Source organism: Triturus cristatus, chromosome 7 (assembly GCF_964204655.1).
Source record: "Triturus cristatus chromosome 7, aTriCri1.1, whole genome shotgun sequence".
Lineage (NCBI taxonomy): Eukaryota > Metazoa > Chordata > Amphibia > Caudata > Salamandridae > Triturus > Triturus cristatus.
In genome coordinates, this window is record NC_140590.1 from 1,847,118,395 (window position 1) to 1,847,144,278 (window position 25,884).

Genomic DNA, 25,884 nt, shown 5'->3' on the forward strand with positions numbered 1-25,884 from the left:
AAGATGGCCGCCGCCATAACATGCTCATTTTATAGATACAGTCTCACGTACCATGTTCTGACACACACTTCCGGGTAGTCGGCCCGCCTCCCTGATAGCGGCTGGTGTGTCTACATGGTATCTGAGATATCACACTTGACCTTCCAGGATTGTGTTTTCCTCCCTCCCCCTTAGCGGGTTTTTACTCTACTAACCACTGGGAATTGGTTACCATACATACTTTAACCACATCCCAAGATGGCCGCCGCCTTCGACATCCCCTTTCATAGATTCAGTTCCACGACTTACGTTCTGGCATAGCACACTTCCGGGTATTCGGCCCGCCCCCAAGACACCAACTTGTATATTTACAAGGTACCCTGCCCGGAACAATTCCTCCCGGTTCGAGTGGCGCCAGGGTAGGTGACGGCCCATCCCGGTAGCAACCTTTAAGTAAGTGTTACTGCATTGTTGCGGTGTTCCCGTTTGTCTGTGATGGGTCATGAGAGTGGTTTGAATGTATACCCGTGATTCACGGGTTGGCGGTTACGAGTGGACGGAATCCCGCACTTGGACTTACGAGTGATGACTGAGACGCGGTGGTTCCAGTTCTCCAATATAGGCTTCAACACTCGATGTTGTCAGTGCATTGCAACAGCTGTCTATCAGACAGACATTTAGCGCACTATGCTTGACTCTCCGGGGGTGTTACGGGGCACCCCATGGCTCACGTCGCTGTATCTATACTTAATTATTCTCCCCATACTGGGTCTTCGGGATACATCGGCGATGGACCGGTCCTGCCCCGGACGTCACCCGGATTGCTGGCTATGGCGTTGCGGTGCTTTTCCTCTGTTCTATGGCTGCGCATCACTGGCAGGTTGACACCTTATCTCGGCTGGCGATTGCCATCCATGCGCCTCATGTGTGACTCCATATAAGTTTCCTTCGTGGTGCTTCCTTGTTACTCAACAACCCTTCTGTATCATGGCTCGCATTACTCCTGCTCATATGACGGGATCGCACACGGGCGATATTGTTTTACTTGTGCTGACACTGCCTGTTGGGCCAGTTGCCCTCCATGCTTTGCTCTGTTTTCCATTTCCACATTTTGTCTCTCATTAGGACACCAGAATCCTGGTGTCCCGGTGGCGCCACGGACAGGAGCAGGGATACGCACCACAATAGGTGAGTGCCCTGTAACTCCTTAATGTAGACACTTGTTCTTCACACTACTTCCTCATAGTGAATACCGCACTTCCAGTCTTCTGATTTTTATGATGCTTGTTTTTAATTCACATATTGAGTAGAATATCGACGAACTCTATAGTTAAGTCTATTTGCACTTGGTGACAATGGACACAGCCTTGTGTCATATTGTCTAGGGAGAGAGCACGGTTGTGTGATATCTATCTGTACAGTACTTAATCACTGCCTATGTTTGGGTTACCTTTCTAAAAAAATTTTCTTTCCTAGGTCCCCTTAGACATATGGCGAGATCGTTTCCCATAATACGTGTGGCAGGTAACAATTGTACTTTCCGCAGTGTGTAGATAGTTGACAGTTCATTAGGTCCTGAAGAAACGCCACGGATCACTAGGACCACCAGGCATGAAACATGTTGACCATCACAGAAGAGCATAGCTAAGCTGAACCATACCGTCAGCTAGCTGCCACTCTGTCTTTGTTTTGTTTTAATCAAGTGGAGAGCCACTCCTAATAAAATCCGATTTTTTGGACTTTCCAACTTGTTTTAACCACACACACGCATTCACATCTACACCACTAGACTCCTCTCAGACACACTACACCATATGGCCAGGAACAGAAGATCTCCGCTAAAGAGCCCCTTTAAGGGTGCCAGTCGGGCATTGCAGCGCCGGCCCGACGAGGAGCAGGTCCATATGATGAAGCATGACACCTAGCTTGCTGGGTGTGTGAGGACCCTAGTTCCGAATAGAGGAATTCCTCTTCCACACGGTCTCCTCTCCACACTTTTACTCTCCCCTTTCTCTGAGGAACTGCATACTCTTTCTCTTGATATGACTAACTGGGCACGTATGCTGGACCTCCTGTAAAAAAGCCCACCAGTCCCCCTTTTGATAATATAGGTTTCTTAAAGGCCATGAAATGTGCTAATGCTAGACACGGACAGCGGTTTCCCCTCTTTTCCTGGTTCTGGTAGGACATGATGTACAGACCAGGTGGACGGTAAGGGACGACTGACATTGCGTGACAAGGCAATGAAGAGGAGACCTCTACAGAAGATCCCCGACTATGCTAACCTTACACAGCTAGCAGTCACTGAACCCCAGCGCCTTGAAAAGATCAATCAGAAACAGAAAGAAGTTCACTGGGAGCATTAGTGAAAGGAAAATGAGGATGCAAGAAGGAAGTCTATCAGAATAGGCTCTTGGTTCTGGGGCAAGATCTTCAGAAGCAGATCATTTGTGTGTGCCCAGATTCTCCTTGGGTAGGCCACCCTGGAATTAAGAAGACACATGAATGTTTTGGTGGCCCAAATTAAGAAGGAAAAGTGAGTGATGTCAGTGAACTCCCCAAAACAGGGCACCTCAAGCAGAACAATGGGGTTAATGGAAACACTACCTACACCCAAAAAGTCGAGGTCCCATCTGAAGTAGAATCACCAGATTCCCAGTGAAACATACTTTACAAAGCTGGTACATTTGCAGAGTTGAATTGGCTAAACATTCTAAAAGGAGATCGTCTGGCTTCACGTTATCATAACAGACAGGAGAACTCAATGGATGTCCCTTTTTTCAACTAAATATTAAAACAATTAGGGACAGTAAACTTCAAAGCCTCCAGTTAACTTCCTAAAGCGACTGGCAGGCAGACGGAGACTCCCACAATGGAGCAATACTTAAGATGCTCTGCGGCAGAATATCGGAAGACTGGGGGGTTGCATACCGATGGCACAGTTGCATACAGCTCCCTGGGGTTTTCTCTGTTCTAGTGTACCTATACTTTCCATTATCAAGTTATCAAGTATGGTCACCAAGTTTTTCAGTGGATAATGAGCCATCTGTCCAGGCCTTACTACAATCACTCTCATTAACACATCAGTCCACAGTCTGAAATCTCTCAAAGGCATCCTATAAGAAATGTGCTGACAGGAGGAGAGCACCGGCACTAGAATATAAGAAAGGATCTAGTGATCCCTAGGTCACATCGTAGGTTTCATCCATGTTTTATAAGCTCTGACCAGTTGTTAAACTAGAAGGACTCTCAGCAGTTAAACTTCAGTTGCCAGGCCTTGGAGGATTGCTCCAGCACTCTAGATCTCCAGAATAAAACCTTCTCAGGGGACTTAAAAGTCCTGACCACCTCCAGTCACTACAGCACAAGGCCACCAAGAACTGAAAGAGGCAATCCAGGACTCTCGCATTGAAAGGGTCTTTTGAAATTACTAATAACCTAGAATGGTTAGGACACCTCGGATAGCTCACGAAAGCCCCCCAAATCAGACAGTTTCATTAAAGATTTACCAATAAACAAGCAGGGCAGCAAGAGCGCTATTTTATGTTTGGGGGGGGGGGCAGAAGGGTACTACTGTCCTGACTCACAAAAAAGACACTTGTGGGTCAGACAAAGCGTATGAAATAACAACCAGTTCACAGAAAGACACACAAATGCTAGGGATGTGGACATTGGATCTATCAGTGGTGCCTGGGGCTGACATACAGGAGCCGTGTCTTCCCAGTCAGAGACAGTTAGCCAATAAGATCAGCACACGGACTGTATACATGACAAGGGTTTTTTGATAAGACCATTTTATTGTTTTTTTAAACAAAAATATAAGTAATGTGTACACACACTGCAGGTCTTCACTGAGAACCCTCGACAGACAACCATGTTAATCCCTTAGCACAGTTCCTTCTCTGCGCCCACATTTATCACATTCCCCGGCCAGTCCATAGTAGGACAACCATTTCCCCCCACATCTTAGTAAGTTTTTGGGGCATCCTTGAGTTATCAATCAATCAATCAGGGGTTTAAAAAGCACGCTACTCACCCGTGAGGGTCTTAAGGTGCTGGGGATTGGGGTGGGGGGGGGGGGGGGCTACGGTTTAGGCAAAGAGCCAGGTCTTGAGGTTCCTCCTGAAGATGTGCAGTGTGGGGGAGCGTCTGATGTTGACTGGGAGTTCGTTCCAGGCCTTGTCTGTGAGGTAGGAGAAAGCTCTTCCGCCTGCTCTCGTTCTGCGGATGCGGGGGGGTTTCTGAGAGGGCAAGGTCGGCGGAGAGGAGGTTCCTCTTGGGTACGTGGAAGGAGACTCTCTCGTAGAGGTATTTGGGTCTGATGTTGTTTAGGGATTTGTAGGCGTGAGGGAGAAGTTTGAAGGTTACTTTCTTCTCGATTGGGAGCCAGAGGAGGTCTCGTAGGTGTTGGGTCATGTGCTCGTTTCGTGGGGTTCCAGGGACGAGTCTGGCTGCTGTGTTCTGGATGATTTGGAGCTTGTGTTGGAGAGTTCTATTGATTCCGGCGTAGAGGGCATTGCCGTAGTCCAGTCTGCGGGTTATGAGTGCGTGTGTGATGGTTTTTCTGCATTCGGGGGATATCCATTTGAAGGTCTTGTGAAGGATCCGAAGGCAGTTGAAGCTGGGAGAGGCGTCGGAGTTGATCTGGCGGGTCATGGTGAGGGAGGAGTCGAGAATGATGCAGAGGTTCCGTGCGTGGTCTCTCGGGGTGGGCGAGCTCCCGAGGGTGAAGGGCCACCAGGTGTTGTCCCAGGCAAAGGGTCCGAGGGTGAGGACCTCTGTCTTCTCCGAGTTGAGCTTCAGGCAGCTGTTTTTCATCCAGGCGGTGACGTCCCTCATTCCTTCCTGGAAACAGAGTCTGGTGTCTTCGGGATTCTTCGTGAGTGAGAGGATGAGCTGGGTGTCGTCAGCGTATGATACTATGCTGAGGCTGTGCTGTCTGACGATGGCGGCGAGGGGGGCCATGTAGATATTGAAGAGCGTGGGGCTGAGCGAGGATCCTTGGGGTACTCCGCAGTTGATCTCTGTGGATTCAGAGAGGGAAGGGCTATGTAAATAGTTTCCTCCATCTTTGCATATTGGTCCATGCCTGCCCTCCATTTGCTCAGTGGGGGTGGGGGGGGTGGGGGGGGGGGAAGGGGCCTGGGCTTCTTCCAATGTTTCTCAATGTCTCTTTTAGCTAATAACATTCTCAGCCCCACCAGGATTCGTTCAACTCTAGGCAGTGGCGGATGGTGACATTTGAAAGTGGTGAGGCGTAAAACAATTGTCGTACTACACTGCGGCATGCAAGCGCAGCGAGCGAGCCTGAACCACCTCTGGGTGGTTTGGGGGTTCTCACCCCGATAAAATTTTGAAAAACGTGTGGGCAAATGGTACATTTTCAAGAAGATTTGAGAAAGCAGGAAGGTGTCAACAACTCTGAGGTCTGATGACCCCGTCCAGAAGTTGAAGACCCGTTGAGGAGCAGGGACCCCTCCAGTGCTTCCTCCCACGTGTGTCCGATCTCAACTTTCCTGCAGGCCCTCTCCACACAGTAGTGGCTTTCCCCATTCTTTTCCAACAGCCCTACAACTATCCTTGGCTGAATACAGTACAGCTTCCCATATCGGAACGCATCTGCAACTGCTGCGCCACTCAGGAAGTTGAAAAAAGGGCTGTGCCTCTCAGCGTGACAAGCCAGGGAGATTCGCCTTGTGCAGCCAATAACAAATCAAATCACAAACGGATTAAAATCTAAATCCAGTGGATGCCCAGCCGGTGTTGGCAGTTATTCTGCTGTTCCTGTCAACGTGATAGCCTTGAGGAAAACAAACTCACCACCTGACGAATGACAGCGCTAAGTAGATTGCCGGCGTAACGGGGTTCACTGCGCATGACGGCCTTGCCCAGTATTCTGACGCAATTTTTTCCAATGTCCTTCAAGTGCTCCTAGTGGTCAGTTGACCCAAAACGTACGTAGTCTCTCAATACCAAGCCGACACTACAGACTTTAGGGCAAGCGCTGGAAACTCTCACGGCCACACTGATCTGTACATTACATATGACCCAGCATGTATCGAGAAGTGTCATAACTTTCCCGTGAATATTAATAGCCCGCATGAATAAAAATAAAACAGGTCTTCAAAAAAAAAAAATCCACGCTGCAACCCTTCTGCGGGAAAGGGTGCCAAATGCTCAGAAGATAGTAATGGAACCAAAACTACCTTAATTATTTCCTTTTTTTCATAAAGGACGTACTCACAGTATGTACTCAGCAATGGAAGATAGTTTATATATATCCTTTTGTCCTTGCGTGCGTGCTGAGGCTTTTCTTCTTTGCCAACACCCATTAAGCTTCGTATCCCATCCTCTTTCACTAACGTGGAAAAAGAAACTCCGGACACAAGAATAAAGTAGGTGATTTATTTCAACTACAAAGAAGAGCGCCTCAACCACAGCTCACGCCTGCTACCAGTTCTCCTTCAGGCTCACGCTCAGGAGCTCTACATAGAAATCTTGTGGCACCGACATTCCAGATGCATAATTGGTCCCACAGACAATGGGTATTGGGTAGAACCGTGACGAACCCCTCATTTATCTTTCTTCTGGGATATAAGGCGAAGAGTAGTGGTATGACATGTGTTGAGGAAAACACCTCGACATTAAATTGCGTAGCAATGCCGACCAAGTCCCTGAACTAATCCCGCCACATCATGGCTACATTTCCTTCCTGTGAAATGCAATCTGAGAAATTGTGCGTTCGTGAAATAAGGTAATCATCATTTTCACATATAGGTCTCTACAGTACATGGCTGGTCGAATATTCATTTTCAGTATGTACTGCAGTGGCGTTTTTGTTGCCTGCAAATTAGGTTCTTACATTTTGTGCAGTAGAGAGCAGCATATGCTTTACTAACAAGTAAGTCATGTCTAGTTTAATGCAAAAGCACAGTGAAAAAGATAGATTTTTCCCATTTTAAGTAAACTACTACCAGAACAAAACACAAAGTGCACCACAAGTGGCCATGTAACAATGCTCGAAGAAGAGAGTCTAAAATACAGAGATTTGATTACAGATTATTTCTGTATGGTGAAGAACATAATTCAGAGGCTACCCAGGAAAAGCACACAGATTACCACAACTGATCTTTACATCCCGACAGTCGCGGCCAGCAACACATTCGCGCGCGGGTGTGGTGAAGGGAAGTGGGACGGTCACGGGAATCTATATAAAATGAAAAACTTACCTTCCTCCACGACTGCATCACGCGCCGCCGCCTCAGCTCCTGCTGCTCGAGTTCTGGCGCATTTTAGGCAGCCTCCCTCCAGCCGGGTGGGAGGCCATTTTCTCTATGTAGGCTGCATGCAGCCTACATAGATAAAATGTTGAGTGCGCATTAGGCCGACCAAACAGTCAGTACCCACAACAGTGGGCAAGCCACTCCCCCCCCCCCTGCCCTCAAGCAGCCCACCATCCTGCCCCCAACCAAGCACTTCTGCATTCTCGCAGTGCGAGAAGCAAAAAACATAAAATGGTAGCTTTACCATTTTATGTTTCTGCATTCTCGCACTGCGAGAAAGCAGTGAGGCGACGCCCCAGTGGAGGAGCTGCCACTGTCCCTAGGGCCTCCCAGATCATCTAGTATACCTAGTAAGGCGACTTTAGGTAAAGTCTCAATCTGTTGACCAGTACTTCTGAAAGTGTTTGGAATATGGTGAGCCAGTATCGATGTATAATAGAACGTCCCCATGCCATTTGGAAGAAATCTCCCATGCCATCCCGGCAAATAGTGCAGGTGGGTTTTGAGTTTTTTTGCCTGCCACAGACGTCTAGATGTGAAGTATGTACAGTGCAAGTAATTCAGTTGGAAGAGCTGTAATCAAGCTGGTATTGCCAGGATGCGTGGTGCCATACATGCTTCTCTCCAATCTGCATCCTCAAGCGGACCCAACCAGCCCTACCATCGCGCTTTCAGATTTGATAGGCTACAAGGTGAGTGGCTGAATATGGATCTGTACACCTGTGAGATACCTCCTCCTTCAACTAGTGGTACCCAAGAGTATTCAAGGCTCTAAAGGGTTGTAGTCCAGCGGCGCAGTAAGGGCCTCCCAGTAGCCCGCTAGGGCGTGTCAGAGCAGTAGTAGCGGTAGAATTGTGATTGGTGGAGAGAGAATTCAGTTTGAAGAGTAGGAACGGATTTCGCCCTCCCACATGTCGCCCAACTTCGACACACCTATTCTGTCCCAGCACTTGAAGCCCTCCAGCTTTGATACCTGGTTAAGCGATCCATCAGTCCAGAATGAGGTTTTCCAGCTTCACCCGTGGGGCCCTCCTCCAGGCCTGGAACACCACCCTTATCACATCCGGAAGGCCCCGAGGTATCCATTCACGACAATGTAAGCAGTCGGGTATCAGGAACAAGTTACCTTTCAGTTGCTCAATTGTGTAGTTTGCGTACGCTCAGCTTGCTCACCATGTTTGGCGTTCTCCTAACAATTGTTTTGTTCCTCGTATGTCTCCTTGTGTTTCTCTCTTCTTCGACTTCATATTTTCTTGAAAGTTTCTGCAACATCCAAGGGCCTTTATCCTCCGACTTCTACTCGACACACCTGCCATATCTCAGTCACCATTCTCTGTGTTACTCTTCTTCTCCTGAACCGAAATTCCCCTCTCTAAAAGTGCAGACAGAAGATTGTTATCTTCTGTGCCTGTAGCTCTTGTGTGGTGGAGAGTGGTGGAATAGCCTTAAACTTTTTTCCACACAATCCTTCCACGGCGTGCCACGAAGCCTCTACACACACATGACATTAGTTTGAATCGAGGGACAAAAATAAAAAATCAGGATCAAGATGCACGCAGTCGGGCCCTCAGGGCAGGGTGAACACAGCTGTACACCAATCAGGCAACATTCCCTTCCCAGCATGAGGCTGACCACAGTACAGGTGACAATGCAATGGTTGTGCAAGGAAACACCTATTACCCAGGCTTGGGGATATCACCTAGTCGGTCTTCATTCCTGGAAATCAGAGTATCACAGATGCAAGGGATAAGGGGCCAGATGTACAACCGTTTATAGCGATAGCAAACGGGAAATCAGGCCCTTTGTGACCGCTAAAAAGGGTTGTAGCATGTATAAACCCTATTTTGCAAGCCGGCAACCAATTAACCAGTAGCAAAATAGGGTTTGCGAGTCGCTATTAGGAAGGGGAGTGCCAAGGGCGTCCTTTCCTTACAGTGAGTCGCAGGTGGATGTATGACTGTTTTGCGATTGCAAATGCGGTCGCAAAATACTCGCAGTTACCACCAACTTCAGAGGTCCCGTTACCCTTTGCGAATGGGGTTGCCAACGTTTTTCCAGAGCACGGACCACTGCCAGCCCTGAAAAAATGAAAAAGAAAACGTATCTTTTTTTTCTTTTAAACTCATCCCATTTTCCTTTAAGGAAAACAGGCTGCATTTGGAAAAAAATGTTGCTTCATTTAAAAAGCAAACACAGACGGTGGTCTGCTGTCCCCAGCAGGCCACCATCCCTGTGTTTGTTGCCCATTCCCAATGGTTTGCAAATTGCAACCTGCCTCATGGAGGTTGATGAGGCAGCTCATTTGTGACCCCATTGGGAATCAGTAATGTGTCTGACATACATTAGTACATTCCGTTTTGCGAGTCGGAAATTTGCGACCCACAAAACGGAATGAGCATACATCTGGCCCAAGCTTTCTTAAGAGGGGGAGGCTTTATGGCTGCAGTTTATTGTTCCAGCAATGTAACACCTACTTTTATTGCAGGAGGCAATGAAGATAGGACTTAATGAGACACAATATGTAACATATCTTAGGAATGTATTTTGGGGTTTCAATGTTAAAAACTGCAAATAAAGAAGATAAAAAAATAAAACTACCAAGGGACCACTTACCTGAGCTGTGGCTATTTCTGACGTCTGTAGCTTGGGGATCCTTCAAACTGGAACACAACTCTCGCTCCTTCCTCAAAGCGCTGTCAGAATCATGCATGGGGAATCCTGCCGAAGAAAATAATGTTTGTATCTTCAAATATCTTGTATGCTCAAAAAAAGGAAAAATCAATTATTGAAGAATAAAAGGCATCTGACGTGCATAGATTTAGGAATAGTTAAAGGATAGAGCATTTATAGCACATAATGACTTAAGGTGTTGTGACGTGCTCAGAATGGTGAACATTTACAACCAATTCATCCTGACCTGGGTTGGGCCAATACTGGCTTTCCCACTGATTGGCGTCCTGGACTTCCTTCATATCCAAGGTTGGCATCCTCTTCTTCCGTAATAATGCTTCAGAACCAGCGATCGCACAACCTGGTCAAAAAAAGGCATATATTGGTGTCCCTGGGGCTATTATAACAGCGTAGAAATGTCACTAGCCACTGTATGATACTTGAATAAAAACAGAAGCCAATAAGGAGTAAATACAAACTTTATCAAAGCCAGTATGTCTAGCTTACATACGTGTTACGTATTGTGAGTGCATCAAAGAGAAATGTCAGCATGTACCCAGCCTGATGGAAAGACCTCACTTTGTGCCACTGGTGTAGCTGCCAAGAAGTCAGCCTCATGGGTCACACCTTCAGCCAGCCCCCATTATCGAACCTGAGTAAGTCATTGTCCATGCACTGCAATGGAAGCAGTTTGTTGGCCGAATCGCACACACAATGTCCTAACGTATGCGCATCACGTAGAAATAAACCATTCTATGAAGGGCAGCAACGTGTTTTAATGTGGGCGCATCAAAATGGGAATCACTCAATATTGAATAATTGAGGTGGCTGACCGGTCACCCCAAGACAGGTAAAGATGTCTGCCGCACAACTAAAAACCACCACCAGTGCCCCCAGGAAGTACATGCTTTGGTGGCCTTGAGCGAACAGTCAAAGGTTCCACATCAAACATGCATCAATTGATATAATATTGAGCATCAGAGGCCCCTCAAAGTGCCTGAATCAAAGGGCCGAGTAGTAAGCGGTAGTGGACACACAACACATATACATCAATAGGCCTGGCAAGGAGCATCAGTGCCCCCTGAAGAGTAGGCAGTGGCCCCACACAGTGCACACATCAAAGGGCCCCCACACAGTACATGCATCAAAGGGACCCACCAAAGGGTGTTGGTGGTCCCACACAGTACATGCATCAAAGGGCCCTACTAAAGAGTGTTAGGGGCTTCACACAGTGCACGAATCAAAGGGGCCTACTAAAGACTGGCACTGTCCCCACACAGTGCATGCATCAAAATGCCCCACTAAAGAGTGTCAGTGGCCCCACACAGTGCATGCATCAAAGGGGCCCATTAAAGAGTGTCAGTGGCCCCACACAGTACATGCATCAAAGGAGCCCATTAAAGAGTGTCAGTGGCCCCGCACAGTACATGCATCAAAGGGCCCTACTAACGAGTGTCAGTGGACCCACACAGTGCATGCATCAAAGGGCCCTTCTAACGAGTGTCAGTGGACCCACACAGTGCATGCATCAAAGGGGCCCATTAAAGAGTGTCAGTGGCCCCACACAGTAAATGCATCAAAGGGTCCCACTAAAATAGTGTCAGTGGCCCCACACAGTGCATGCATCAAAGGGGCCCATTAAAGAGTGTCACTGGCCCCACACAGTGCATGCACCAAAGAGGCCTACTAAAGAGTGTCAGTGGCCCCACACAGTGCATGCATCAAAGGGCCCAACTAAAGCGCGTCAGTGGCCCAATACAGTGCATGCATCAAAAGGCCCTACTAAAGAGTGTCAGTGGCCCCACACAGTACATGCATCAAAGGGCCCTACTAAAGAGCGCCAGTGACCCCACACAGTACATGCATCAAAGGGGCCCATTAAAGAGTGTTAGTGGCACCACACAGTACATGCATCAAAGGGCCCTACTAAAGAGCGTCAGTGACCCCACACAGTACATGCATCAAAGGGGCCTATTAAAGAGTGCCAGTGGCCCCACACAGGGCACGCATCAAAGGGCCCTACTAAAGAGTGTCAGTGGCCCCATGCAGTACATGCATCGAAGGGCCCCACTAAAGAGTGTCAGTGGCCTCACACAGTGCATGCATCAAAGGGCCCCACTAAGGAGTGTCAGTGGCCCCTCACAGTGCATGCATCAAAGGGCCCCACTAAGGAGTGTCAGTGGCCCCACACAGTGCACGCATCAAAGGGCCCTACTAAAGAGTGTCAGTGACCCCAGAAAGTGCATGCATCAAAGGGTCCAACTAAAGAACGTCAGTGACCTCACACAGTGCATGAATCAAAGGGGCCTTCTATAGAGTGTCAGTGGCCCCACACAGGGCATGCATCAAAGGGGCCTTCTATAGAGTGTCAGTGGCCCCACACAGGGCATGCATCAAAGGGGCCTTCTATAGAGTGTCAGTGGCCCCACACAGGGCATGCATCAAAGGGGCCTTCAATAGAGTGTCAGTGGCCCCACACAGGGCATGCATCAAAGGGGCCTTCTATAGAGTGTCAGTGGCCCCACACAGGGCATGCATCAAAGGGGCTTTCTATAGAGTGTCAGTGACCCCACACAGGGCATGCATCAAAGGGGTCTTCTATAGAGTGTCAGTGTCCCCACACAGGGCATGCATCAAAGGGGCCTTCTATAGAGTGGCAGTGTCCCCTCACAGGGCATGCATCAAAGGGGTCTTCTATAGTGTCAGTGTCCCCTCACAGGGCATGCATCAAAGGGGGCTTCTATAGCTGGTCAGTGTCCCCACACAGGGCATGCATCAAAGGGGGCTTCTTTAGAGTGTCAGTGGACGCACATTAGGGGACTTGGCAAGAAGTGTTGCTGGTCCTTTATAAAAGGCCCTGGTAAATCAGTGCATGCATGAACCCGCCCACCAGCACAACGAACCCCAGCCAGGCGGCCACCAACCTCACGAAGTGGATCAGCGACTGCGCAGACGAGCTCGCCCCCCTGAGGAACCCGCCTAGCAGACCCGGTAGCAAGAGAGCCCCATGGTTCACCGACGAACTCAAAAGCTCCAAGAAGAACTGCCGAGCCCTCGAAAACACCACCAACTCATACACGCCACCAAGAAAACCGCATTCAAGGAACGACTGGACAACAACGCACACAACAGCAAGGAACTCTTCAACATCGTCAAAGAGCTCTCCAACCCCAAAGCCGGAAACAACGACATCACCCCTTCGCAAGACCTCTGCAACTCCCTCGCCTCCTACTTCCACAACAAGATCGCGGACATACACAACAGCTTCAGCACTCAACCGACGAACGCCACGACCGAACCACCGCCCCCCACCACCACCCTCCGCGCCTGGACCCCGATCAGCACCGAAGACACCGTCCGCACGATGAACTCCATCCACTCCGGATCTCCGACCGATCCCTGCCCTCACCACGTTTTCAACAAGGCCGACGCTGTCATCGCACCCCACCTGCGGAACATCAACAACACCGCCTTCGACACCGCTACCTTCCCGGAGAGCTGGAAGCACGCCGAACTCAGCGCCCTACTCAAGAAGCCATCGGCCGACCCCACCGACCTCAAGAACTACCGCCCCATCTCGCTGCTCCCATTTCCCGAAAAAGTCATCGAGAAGACCGTCAACAAGCAGCTGGCCACCTTCCTCGAGACGAACGGATCCCTCGACCCCTCGCAGTCTGGCTTCCGGGCCAACCACAGCACCGAGACCGCCCTGATCGCAGCCACCGATGACATCCGAGCGCTACTCGACAACGGAGAAACAGCGGCCCTCATCCTCCTCGACCTCTCCGCGGCCTTCGACACTGTCTGCCACCGTACCCTAGTACAACGCCTCAGCAACGTCGGAGTCCAAGAAAAGGCACTGAAGTGGATCATCTCCTTCCTCGCTGGAAGGACACAGAGAGTCCGCCTCCCTCCGTTCAGATCTGAAGCCACCAAAGTCATCTGCGGCGTTCCTCAAGGCTCCTCGCTCAGTCCTACTCTCTTCAACGTCTACATGAGCCCCCTCGCAGACATCGCACGCCAGCACAACCTCAACATCATCTCCTACGCCGATGACACCCAGTTGATCCTCTCCCTCACCAACGACCCCGCCACCGCCAGAGCCAACCTTCACGAAGGGATGAAAGAGGTAGCCGAATGGATGAAGAACAGCCGCCTGAAACTGAACTCGGACAAGACGGAAGTCCTCATCCTGGGATCCTCACCCGCCGCTTGGGACGACTCCTGGTGGCCCCCCGCCCTAGGCAGCGCACCCAAACCAACAGACCACGCACGCAACCTGGGCTTCATCCTGGACTCCTCCCTCTCCATGACCAGACAAGTCAACGCTGTCTCCTCGTCGTGCTTCAACATCCTGCGCATGCTACGCAAGATCTTCCGGTGGATCCCCACCGAGACCAGGAAGACGGTCACCCAGGCCCTCGTCACCAGCCGTCTGGACTACGGCAACTCCCTCTACGCTGGAACCACCGCCAAACTCCAGAAGAGACTCCAGCGGATCCAGAACGCCTCAGCACGACGCATCCTGGACATCCCCCGTCGCAGCCACATCTCCAGACACTTGAGAGACCTGCACTGGCTCCCGGTCAACAAGAGAATCACCTTCCGTCTCCTCACCCACGCACACAAAGCCCTACACAACCAAGGCCCAGGATACCTCAACAGCCGCCTAACTTCTACGCTCCCAAACGCCAGCTTCGATCGACCAGCCACGCCCTCGCCGCCGTCCCCCGCATCCGAAGAGCCACCACAGGGGGACGATCCTTCTCCTACCTCGCCGCCAAGACATGGAACTCCCTCCCCACCCACCTCCGCCAGACCCAGGACCACGTCGCCTTCAGGAAGCAACTCAAGACTTGGCTGTTCGAGCAGTAGCGGACCCCCCAGCGCCTTGAGACCCTCTGGGTGAGTAGTGCGCTATATAAATGCGATGATTGATTGATTGAATGGTCCTAGTGACAGGCATTAATGGCTCCACACAATGCATGCATCAGTAGGTCTAGTAACAAGTGCAGTTGATTTAATTCTGCCTCTTTCGCTACAGCGCTGCTATGCCCCTTCTTGCCGTTGTAGTGCTTTGCAAACTGCCTTCAGTCATTTATTGTTCACTCAGAATGAAAGCATCACCATGCGGCGGTGTGAAAGATGCAGAGATGTGAAACAGGGGTGAGCACTGTAATTTCAATTAAAATAAGGAACTTTCAATAAAATAGTAATTTGGCAGGAGACACCCGCCTGGCTTATTCTGTTCCTGTTCCTGTGCCTTTGGAAGTGAACTAGAAGCTAAAGCAGGCTCGACAGCACCTTCCGCTCTTGTCGGGTAATGCAGGGGTGCACTGCAGTCACAGCACATGCTGAATGAGGCAGAGAGAGCAACACCTGGTTTCATGTGGCTGCCCCTGGTGCCATGTCCTCCATCCCCCTTCCTAGCCACTACACATGCCATCAGTAGTTAGCTGGAAGGAGAACCATGAAAGACAGTAAGCAAAGATCTAAAGCTACCAACCCTACCTGCTGGAGGGCACCCGCTGCGCTACAAAACAGAAAAGACGAAGCTCCCTGGGCGGCCTCCCCTGATGAGCCTCACCATCCCATGGCACTCAGTACACCAGCCTCACAGGCCCTTGGAGGGCATGGGCACAAGAGGCTGTGAACAGCAGATGAACAGGCAAGCACCACTCCATATGTGACCATCCAGAGCAATCATCTCGGACTCAGGCAGAACTTGTAGCAACCAAGGGACTGCAAAAGAGAAGATTCACTCCTAGCTTTGAATGTGCGCATACACCCAGGAGTGCCTCTTCTGTGTAACAATTGGATGCTTGAACGTGGAAGCCATCTTTGAAAGAAGCCATCTTTGAAAGAAGTCTTGCCCTTCTAAAAGTGATATCAGCCACATGACATACAAATGTTTACTTGAGATAAACCTGTTAAATCACTGTTATCATAAGGGGACATATTTGTTAAGAAAACCTTTTCCTCTGTATTCAAAGGCCTTATTAAATAAGATTTTCTTCACAAATAAGATTTCACAACTTTAATTGTGAACTTAAGTGTTCATCAAGGATACAGTTCAGGTAAAGGGTAAATATTAGTTTTTTTCCCACTCAGCTGTATTGCTTTAGAGGGGGAAATCAGGCTTGCATATTGAAGGGCAAATGAGAGAAGGTTTTCAATAGTTTTTTTAATTTCTTAGTTTGCGGAACTCACTGTATGATAGTTCTTTGTATTACAGTATCCTATATTTTACCCTCAATATTAAATATTTACCTTTTTTTTAACAAAACCGTGGTGACATCGCACATCATCACATTTTGGTGGTACCCATTGTGTAATCCTTGACAACAGTAGACCACTGTGGTTACACCCTCAGACACCTATATTATATCACTCTTAAGGATCACTTTGGTCTTCAGAGATTATCTGAGCAGCCCGACTTAAACTCGAAGTCATTTTATTCCCTTGCACACGGGAACACAATGTACTTACTGATTAACCATTGAAAAGTATGGACATCTCTACACCTCAATTCTTATTTTTCCTGTGCCCAAAACTACTCTCAGATGCACACCAATTATACTGCTATTTTTAAGATAGCCCGTGGAGGTTTCCATCTGGGTCAGAAAAGCTACATACAAGCGATAAATGACCCTCGCAGAATCCTTTTTGACCCTCGTCATCCATAACTATTCATGATTTGGACAATGAACCTTCCAATTATACTTAGCATTTATTTCTGACCCGCATCCCAGTTCATCGTTATTTTGCACACCGTGCCATCTCAGTTTAGACCCAGTCATACGCAATCAGTCTTGACCCTGCTCCAATGGGAACAGTCCAGTTCAAACTGCCAGGCCAGGTCCTCCCTGAGCTGGAACTCAATCAACCCAAGACCAGTTTGACCCTCATTAGGGCTCATCAATAAGGTATAACTTGGTTTTAGTGATATACTGAGCATCAGACCCATGTCAGGCTATGTTCGTCTCACTTAGGAAAATATACAAAAAGTGATGGATAGAATACTTGCATTAATCTCAACCCTGGTAATTACTCTGTGCTTCATCCCAGTCCATTGATCACATAAACACAAACCAGGGATGCAACTGGTCTCCTGCGTATGCCTCAAATTCACCGACATTAAAACGGCAAGAAGGGAATCACCTTGTTCTTCCGCCAGTGGCAAAGACTGCATCCCATTCGCCATGCTGTCGGTCTAGTCTGGAGATCTCTGGCTGTGGGAGGTGACCCAGCACAGAGATGATCTCTACCCTTCGATTATAAGTGAAGGGAGTCTGCGGAGTTTAAAAGAAGCAGTATTCCCAGAGCTCCAGGCCCTTTTTTCCCCACAGTCCGGTATCCTCCTTTCTCCACTATAGGGAGGGCTGAGACTCCCTACATTTTCCTCTTGATAGGTCTGACTGGAGCAGAAGGCACATCACTGTAGACTCAAGTCAGGCCCCTCTCTCTGGGCCCCTCCGAATGTCAAAAGGCACAGGTCAGAAACAGCAATAAAGTACAATGTTCCCATATGATCCTCTTCCTATCTCAGGAACTTTCCATCCTAGATCTCGGGTACCATGGTTTGGATCCATTGGAGCCAAAACACTATAGACTGATATCTCTGCTTCCTTTCCCAGCAAAACTATTGGATGCCCAAGTTGCCTCCAAATTTTCATGATACAGAGTTCTTTCTTTTTGCTCAGGCGGATTTACGTCCCTAACATAACACGGTATTGGTTTTGCTATGACTTGAGGTGGGAAGAAGATCAGGTTAATGATGCAGCATTGGTATTGCTGGATCTCTCCATGGCCTTCGACGTGGTCGATTAAGATATTGATTGAGCATGTGAGGGATGCACTTAAATGGACTGTCTTCCTAAGATATGGGACCAAGGCATGAGATCAACATTACTCATCCATGGATCCAGGCCGGCTGCCTGTCCTTTAACCAGCGGTAAAGAACTTAGGGGTGATGACTGACAGTTACTTGTCAATGCAGACTCGAGTGGGATGGATCTATAGTGTCTAAATGCACTTTCCTTTTGAAAACTATAAGGAAAATATCCCCCAGTGTCCATGGAAGCATGCAAAGTAACGGCTATGGCTTCTACTTTATCCAGGTTAGACTATGCCAATATGGTCCAAGCTGACCTGCCCAATTGTCTTTTAAACAAACTGCATGCGCTACAGAGGCGACCAAGCTTATCTTTGGTGTACCAATACCCATGTTGCACCATTGCTGAAAAAGCTGCACTGGCTCCCGGTGAAACAAAGGATCGATTTTAAACTCTGCTGCATAGTTTTTATGAGTGTATCCAACTACGCTCTGACATTTGTGACAGACAAGGTTACAAGATATTTTCCCTTCCCGTAATTTAAGATGTGCCCAATCTAATTTAATGATTGGTCCGAAATTTCTGACGAGCAGATCAGGAAGCAGGAGTTTTGCAGTGTTAGCTCCTGCTACTTGGAACTTTCTGCCGTCAAGAGTGGGTTTGACCTTCAGGAAACACTTAAAGACCCGACTGTTTAAACAAGCCTTTGGGCTTTAACTGGAGGTGAAAATAATCCTTCCAACTAGTGTTTTACTTCAGCACCAGGAGACCTTTTGGTGTACGTGCGCTTTATGAGTTTCAACATAACACAATATGTGATGTTTGATGAAGCAAAGCTGGGGCTGGAAGAGAATGGTTGAGAAAAATTGCAGAGGTGAAGGAGAGCAGATCATGGCTGAGACTGGCCAAACCCGAGTGAAGGTCAGGAGTACATTTTAGAGGGTGGGCAGAGGACAACTGAGGCGGACCGAGCATGGCTGAGCCTGTGAAGGGTAAGGGTGAACAGAGTGCGGTAGAGCATATATTGAAGTATGTTCAAAACATGGCTGAGCATGATGCTTGTGTGGCTGGGTGTGTGCTGCTCATGGCTAGAGCTGCAGTCCAGGGTTCGCATTCTGCGACCGACGGCGTTCAGCGCATGAGGAGGCAGTGCAGAGCGATCATCTTTCAGGAAGGTTATGCCTTGGTCACTGAATGGGGCAGACCCAAAGGTTGTCTTCAGTACAGTAGTGCTGCTTGCTGAGGATACAGTCGCCAAGTATTGCCAGCGCAAGGAGCCCTGTGGTCTCCCAGAAAAGGATCAGTCGGTGTGTGTGGCCCTGAGGATGAGTTTATGCACACTTATGTCCATGTGTATTGATCATGTGCAAAATAACACTAAACAATGCCATATTTTGCTAGACAACTTTATGACTCCTCACTCACTTGGGGAACAATTATTACTGCCTCGTATCTTGGATTCTTGATAGTCCACTGGGAAGAGTTCCTCAATCTCTTTAGGTCGTAAGGAAAACACAGATGTGTAAATCACAGGACCTGGAAAAGAAAAGAAACATGAAAACTGCACACACCACAATATAACAACCACATGTACTTATTGTGCTACCACACAGCAAAGCGTACTTGACAAAACCAAAGCTCCATGTATATTGAATGAAACACAAGTGTACAAATGTGTAAAATACAAAAGACTTCAAACTCGATAGTGAACAATTTACCATCCCTCCTAAATCATTAGCAGTTTCACAAAGCAAACCAATCAAAAACAGAATAGGAATCCTAAGCGGTCCTGTGTGAATGCAACTTTCTTTCACTATTATTAAACAGCAATGGAACTTTACCCAAAGACGTGACAGCTTGATGCAGTTCTTTCATCACAATCTCATACAGTTCCGTCTGCCATTTATGCAAAAGTTTCCAATCCTCCTTAGAGAAATGTGCTGCAAAGTCATTGAATGAACCCAGTGCCTAGGAAAACAAGAGAAGCATTGCAGGTTCAGATACGACATTTACTACACAAAAGAGATATCAGTGGTGTCCTAAGTGGCTGGTAGACAAGCTTAGAACGGGCAAACGGCTGGCAAAGCATCCCGCTACCCTCCAAGCACTAGCTCACTGCTACCAACTGACCCTGGGGGATGCTGACCAAGAGGGCTGTGCCATATGGGAAGTACAGGCCAGAGGAAAGGCCAGGCACATGCTACGCAAGCTGTATTAAGATTTCTGAAACTTGGGGGTTATTTAGACTTTGGCAGACAGGGCAATCTGCCAAAAATGTGGTGGCATTTGCCCAGTCTCCCAAATGTCCGCCCGCTTGCTCTATTTAGAGTAGAGTCAACCTTCATGTTTTCACCGGCACAGCCCCCGCTGCTTCCACCGGTAGAAACAATACACAGACATCCCCACTGACATTAGCTGTCAGTCGAAGTTCCTTGGGCTATCCTTCCCACTTAGGGAGTGAATACGATCTCTTTAGGAAACTCTTCCGACCGAATTTGTTTCGGAATCGTTTCTGAACTAATCGGGTTCTGCGAGTGCAACCGACCAATTACGATGCTTCTCAACATTGTTCGATCGTATTCCCATTGACTTCAATGGAAGCCTGTGTTCCGAATGAGAACACAGTTTTCCGTTGAAAAAAGGGTCTGTTGGGGTAAACCATGCACCCTGTGACAGACACCCAGTGACAGGCACCCCATGGTGCCTGCCACACTGTGCATGGTTTAACAGGGCGGTCCCATGGGTACCCCCACGGGCCCCAACTGGAGACCACAGGGTGAAGGGGGGGCCGGCTACAGGCTCACAAAGTCAGATTCCGACAGCTGTTTCATGTCAGGCAAACCGAATCGGAACGGCTGTCCAAATCAATCATCGTAATTGCTCATTCGGAAACAGTGTCCATAGAGCTGTAAGAATCGGCTCTGACCGACTAGGTCTGTCAGAATGTCGTTCGGAACCGATTCAGACAGCCCGAACAGTTTCCTTGCATTGTAATCAGTCATCCGGAAAGGTGTCCCATTTGGTCGGAAACATAGGTTACAAATCGAATTCGCCAAATCCGATTCCCGTTTGGAGTTTTTCTGGATTGCATCGTAATCGACCCCTCTGTGTGGACATTCTGACATACTTTTTTCTGCTTGGGACTGCCAGGAAAAGCACGCCAGTCCAGAAAATAAAAAATAACAAGCACCAGCATAGCCAATGGGCCTCACATTTGGGACCTTATAAGTCCTTAGCCGGAGCTATTGGATTTGCCAATGTGTTTAAGCTATTTTGTAGAGCAGCGTGGCTGCAGTGTAGCATGTTGAAAAGTTATAATAAAAAAGTGTTATAGGCATTTTTGTTACCATATATATAACTAAAAAGGCATTATGGACAACTGAACAAGCACAGGTAAAAGAATTTGGTTTCATCTATCTGATTCATATTATTTTTTATTTAGTTGTAAGATATAGCTTGGTGAGCAGTTGTGCAGTGTGATAGTGGAATGTGCAGCACTAGAGGCGGGACTGCGGTGTGAGAGTAAAGAGTGCAGCACTAGAGGTGGAACTGCAGTGTGAGAGTAAAGAGTGCAGCACTAGAGGTGGAACTGCAGTGTGAGAGTAAAGAGTGCAGCACTAGAGGTGGAACTGCAGGGTGATAGTGGAATGTGCAGCACTAGAGGTGGAACTGCAGTGTGAGAGTAAAGAGTGCAGCACTAGAGGTGGAACTGCAGGGTGATAGTGAAATGTGCAGCACTAGAGGCGGGACTGCAGTGTGAGAGTAAAGAGTGCAGCACTAGAGGCGGGACTGCAGGGTGAGAGTAAAGAGTGCAGCACTAGAGGCGGGACTGCAGGGTGAGAGTAAAGAGTGCAGCACTAGAGGCGGGACTGCAGTGTGAGAGTAAAGAGTGCAGCACTAGAGGCAGGTGTCCAGTGTGAGAGTAAAGAGTGCAGCACTAGAGGCGGGACTGCAGTGTGAGAGTAAAGAGTGCAGCACTAGAGGTGGAACTGCAGTGTGAGAGTAAAGAGTGCAGCACTAGAGGTGGAACTGCAGTGTGAGAGTAAAGAGTGCAGCACTAGAGGTGGAACTGCAGGGTGATAGTGGAATGTGCAGCACTAGAGGTGGAACTGCAGTGTGAGAGTAAAGAGTGCAGCACTAGAGGTGGAACTGCAGGGTGATAGTGAAATGTGCAGCACTAGAGGCGGGACTGCAGTGTGAGAGTAAAGAGTGCAGCACTAGAGGCGGGACTGCAGGGTGAGAGTAAAGAGTGCAGCACTAGAGGCGGGACTGCAGGGTGAGAGTAAAGAGTGCAGCACTAGAGGCGGGACTGCAGTGTGAGAGTAAAGAGTGCAGCACTAGAGGCGGGACTGCAGGGTGATAGTGGAGTGTGCAGCACTAGAGGCGGGACTGCAGTGTGAGAGTAAAGAGTGCAGCACTAGAGGCGGGACTGCAGTGTGAGAGTAAAGAGTGCAGCACTAGAGGCGGGACTGCAGTGTGAGAGTAAAGAGTGCAGCACTAGAGGCGGGACTGCAGGGTGATAGTGGAGTGTGCAGCACTAGAGGCGGGACTGCAGTGTGAGAGTAAAGAGTGCAGCACTAGAGGCAGGACTGCAGTGTGAGAAAAAAGAGTGCAGCACTAGAGGCAGGACTGCAGTGTGAGAGTAAAGAGTGCAGCACTAGAGGCGGGACTGCAGTGTGAGAGTAAAGAGTGCAGCACTAGAGGCAGGACTGCAGTGTGATAGTGGAATGTGCAGCACTAGAGGCGGGACTGCAGTGTGAGAGTAAAGAGTGCAGCACTAGACGCAGGTGTCCAGTGTGAGAGCAAAGAGTGCAGCACTAGAGGCAGGTGTCCAGAGTGAGAGTAAAGACTGCAGCACTAGAGGTGGGACTGCAGTGTGAGAGTAAAGAGTGCAGCACTAGAGGCAGGTGTCCAGTGTGAGAGTAAAGAGTGCAGCACTAGAGGCGGAACTGCAGGGTGATAGGGGAATGTGCAGCACTAGAGGCGGGACTGCAGTGTGAGAGTAAAGAGTGCAGCACTAGAGGCGGAACTGCAGTGTGAGAGTAAAGAGTGCAGCACTAGAGGCGGGACTGCAGTGTGAGAGTAAAGAGTGCAGCACTAGAGGCGGAACTGCAGTGTGAGAGTAAAGAGTGCAGCACTAGAGGCGGGACTCCAGTGTGAGAGTAAAGAGTGCAGCACTAGAGGCGGGACTCCAGTGTGAGAGTAAAGAGTGCAGCACTAGAGGTGGGACTGCAGTGTGAGAGTAAAGAGTGCAGCACTAGAGGCGGGTGTCCAGTGTGAGAGCAAAGAGTGCAGCACTAGAGGCAGGTGTCCAGTGTGAGAGTAAAGACTGCAGCACTAGAGGTGGAACTGCAGTGTGAGAGTAAAGAGTGCAGTACTAGAGGCGGGACTGCAGGGTGATAGTGGAATGTGCAGCACTAGAGGCGGGACTGCAGTGTGAGAGTAAAGAGTGCAGCACTAGAGGCAGGGGTCCAGTGTGAGAGTAAAGAGTGCAGCACTAGAGGTGGAACTGCAGTGTGATAGTGGAGTGTGCAGCACTGGAGGTGGGACTGCAGTGTGAGAGTAAAGAGTGCAGCACTAGAGGCGGGACTGCAGTGTGATAGTGGAGTGTGCAGCACTAGAGGTGGGACTGCAGTGTGAGAATAAAGAGTGCAGCACTAGAGGCAGGTGTCCAGTGTGAGAGTAAAGAGTGCAGCACTAGAGGCAGGTGTCCACTGTGAGAGTAAAGAGTGCAGCACTAGAGGCAGGTGTCCAGTGTGAGAGTAAAGAGTGCAGCACTAGAGGCAGGGGTCCAGTGTGAGAGTAAAGAGTGCAGCACCAGAGGCAGGTGTCCAGTGTGAGAGTAAAGAGTGCAGCACTAGAGGCAGGTGTCCAGTGTGAGAGTAAAGAGTGCAGCACCAGAGGCAGGTGTCCAGTGTGAGAGTAAAGAGTGCAGCACTAGAGGCAGGGGTCCAGTGTGAGAGTAAAGAGTGCAGCACTAGAGGCAGGGGTCCAGTGTGAGAGTAAAGAGTGCAGCATAGAGGCAGGGGTCCAGTGTGAGAGTAAAGAGTGCAGCACTAGAGGCGGGACTGCAGTGTGAGAGTAAAGAGTGCAGCACTAGAGGCGGGACTGCAGTGTGAGAGTAAAGAGTGCAGCACTAGAGGCGGGACTGCAGTGTGAGAGTAAAGAGTGCAGCACTAGAGGCGGGACTGCAGTGTGAGAGTAAAGAGTGCAGCACTAGAGGCGGGACTGCAGTGTGAGAGTAAAGAGTGCAGCACTAGAGGTGGGACTGCAGTGTGAGAATAAAGAGTGCAGCACTAGAGGCAGGACTGCAGTGTGAGAATAAAGAGTGCAGCACTAGAGGCAGGACTGCAGTGTGAGAGTAAAGAGTGCAGCACTAGAGGCGGGACTGCAGTGTGAGAGTAAAGAGTGCAGCACTAGAGGCAGGACTGCAGTGTGATAGTGGAATATGCAGCACTAGAGGCGGGACTGCAGTGTGAGAGTAAAGAGTGCAGCACTAGACGCAGGTGTCCAGTGTGAGAGCAAAGAGTGCAACACTAGAGGCAGGTGTCCAGTGTGAGAGTAAAGACTGCAGCACTAGAGGTGGGACTGCAGTGTGAGAGTAAAGAGTGCAGCACTAGAGGCGGGACTGCAGTGTGAGAGTTAAGAGTGCAGCACTAGAGGCAGGTGTCCAGTGTGAGAGTAAAGAGTGCAGCACTAGAGGCGGAACTGCAGGGTGATAGTGGAATGTGCAGCACTAGAGGCGGGACTGCAGTGTGAGAGTAAAGAGTGCAGCACTAGAGGCGGAACTGCAGTGTGAGAGTAAAGAGTGCAGCACTAGAGGCGGGACTCCAGTGTGAGAGTAAAGAGTGCAGCACTAGAGGCGGGACTCCAGTGTGAGAGTAAAGAGTGCAGCACTAGAGGCGGGACTGCAGTGTGAGAGTAAAGAGTGCAGCACTAGAGGCGGGTGTCCAGTGTGAGAGCAAAGAGTGCAGCACTAGAGGCAGGTGTCCAGTGTGAGAGTAAAGACTGCAGCACTAGAGGTGGAACTGCAGTGTGAGAGTAAAGAGTGCAGTACTAGAGGCGGGACTGCAGGGTGATAGTGGAATGTGCAGCACTAGAGGCGGGACTGCAGTGTGAGAGTAAAGAGTGCAGCACTAGAGGCAGGGGTCCAGTGTGAGAGTAAAGAGTGCAGCACTAGAGGTGGAACGGCAGTGTGATAGTGGAGTGTGCAGCACTGGAGGTGGGACTGCAGTGTGAGAGTAAAGAGTGCAGCACTAGAGGCGGGACTGCAGTGTGATAGTGGAGTGTGCAGCACTAGAGGTGGGACTGCAGTGTGAGAATAAAGAGTGCAGCACTAGAGGCAGGTGTCCAGTGTGAGAGTAAAGAGTGCAGCACTAGAGGCAGGTGTCCAGTGTGAGAGTAAAGAGTGCAGCACTAGAGGCAGGTGTCCAGTGTGAGAGTAAAGAGTGCAGCACCAGAGGCAGGTGTCCAGTGTGAGAGTAAAGAGTGCAGCACTAGAGGCAGGTGTCCAGTGTGAGAGTAAAGAGTGCAGCACCAGAGGCAGGTGTCCAGTGTGAGAGTAAAGAGTGCAGCATAGAGGCAGGGGTCCAGTGTGAGAGTAAAGAGTGCAGCATAGAGGCAGGGGTCCAGTGTGAGAGTAAAGAGTGCAGCACTAGAGGCGGGACTGCAGTGTGAGAGTAAAGAGTGCAGCACTAGAGGCGGGACTGCAGTGTGAGAGTAAAGAGTGCAGCACTAGAGGCGGGACTGCAGTGTGAGAGTAAAGAGTGCAGCATAGAGGCAGGGGTCCAGTGTGAGAGTAAAGAGTGCAGCATAGAGGCAGGGGTCCAGTGTGAGAGTAAAGAGTGCAGCACTAGAGGCGGGACTGCAGTGTGAGAGTAAAGAGTGCAGCACTAGAGGCGGGACTGCAGTGTGAGAGTAAAGAGTGCAGCACTAGAGGCGGGACTGCAGTGTGAGAGTAAAGAGTGCAGCACTAGAGGCGGGACTCCAGTGTGAGAGTAAAGAGTGCAGCACTAGAGGCAAGGGTCCAGTGTGAGAGTAAAGAGTGCAGTACTAGAGGCGGGACTGCAGTGTGATAGTGGAGTGTGCAGCACTAGAGGTGGGACTGCAGTGTGAGA

General features: G+C 49.4%; 1 protein-coding gene across 1 annotated transcript in view; it reads right to left on the reverse strand.

The window, feature by feature from the left end:
* Window positions 1-25,884, reverse strand: part of LOC146813426 (uncharacterized) — a 125,834-nt gene that overhangs the window by 69,035 nt on the left and 30,915 nt on the right. Inside the window, exons 2-5 of the mRNA XM_085620192.1 lie at window positions 19,609-19,735; window positions 19,193-19,303; window positions 10,180-10,293; window positions 9,876-9,980 (exon numbers count right to left, since the gene is read on the reverse strand). Coding sequence (XP_085476318.1) covers window positions 9,876-9,980; window positions 10,180-10,293; window positions 19,193-19,303; window positions 19,609-19,735 — 457 coding nt within the window. The remainder of the gene's footprint in view (window positions 1-9,875; window positions 9,981-10,179; window positions 10,294-19,192; window positions 19,304-19,608; window positions 19,736-25,884) is intronic.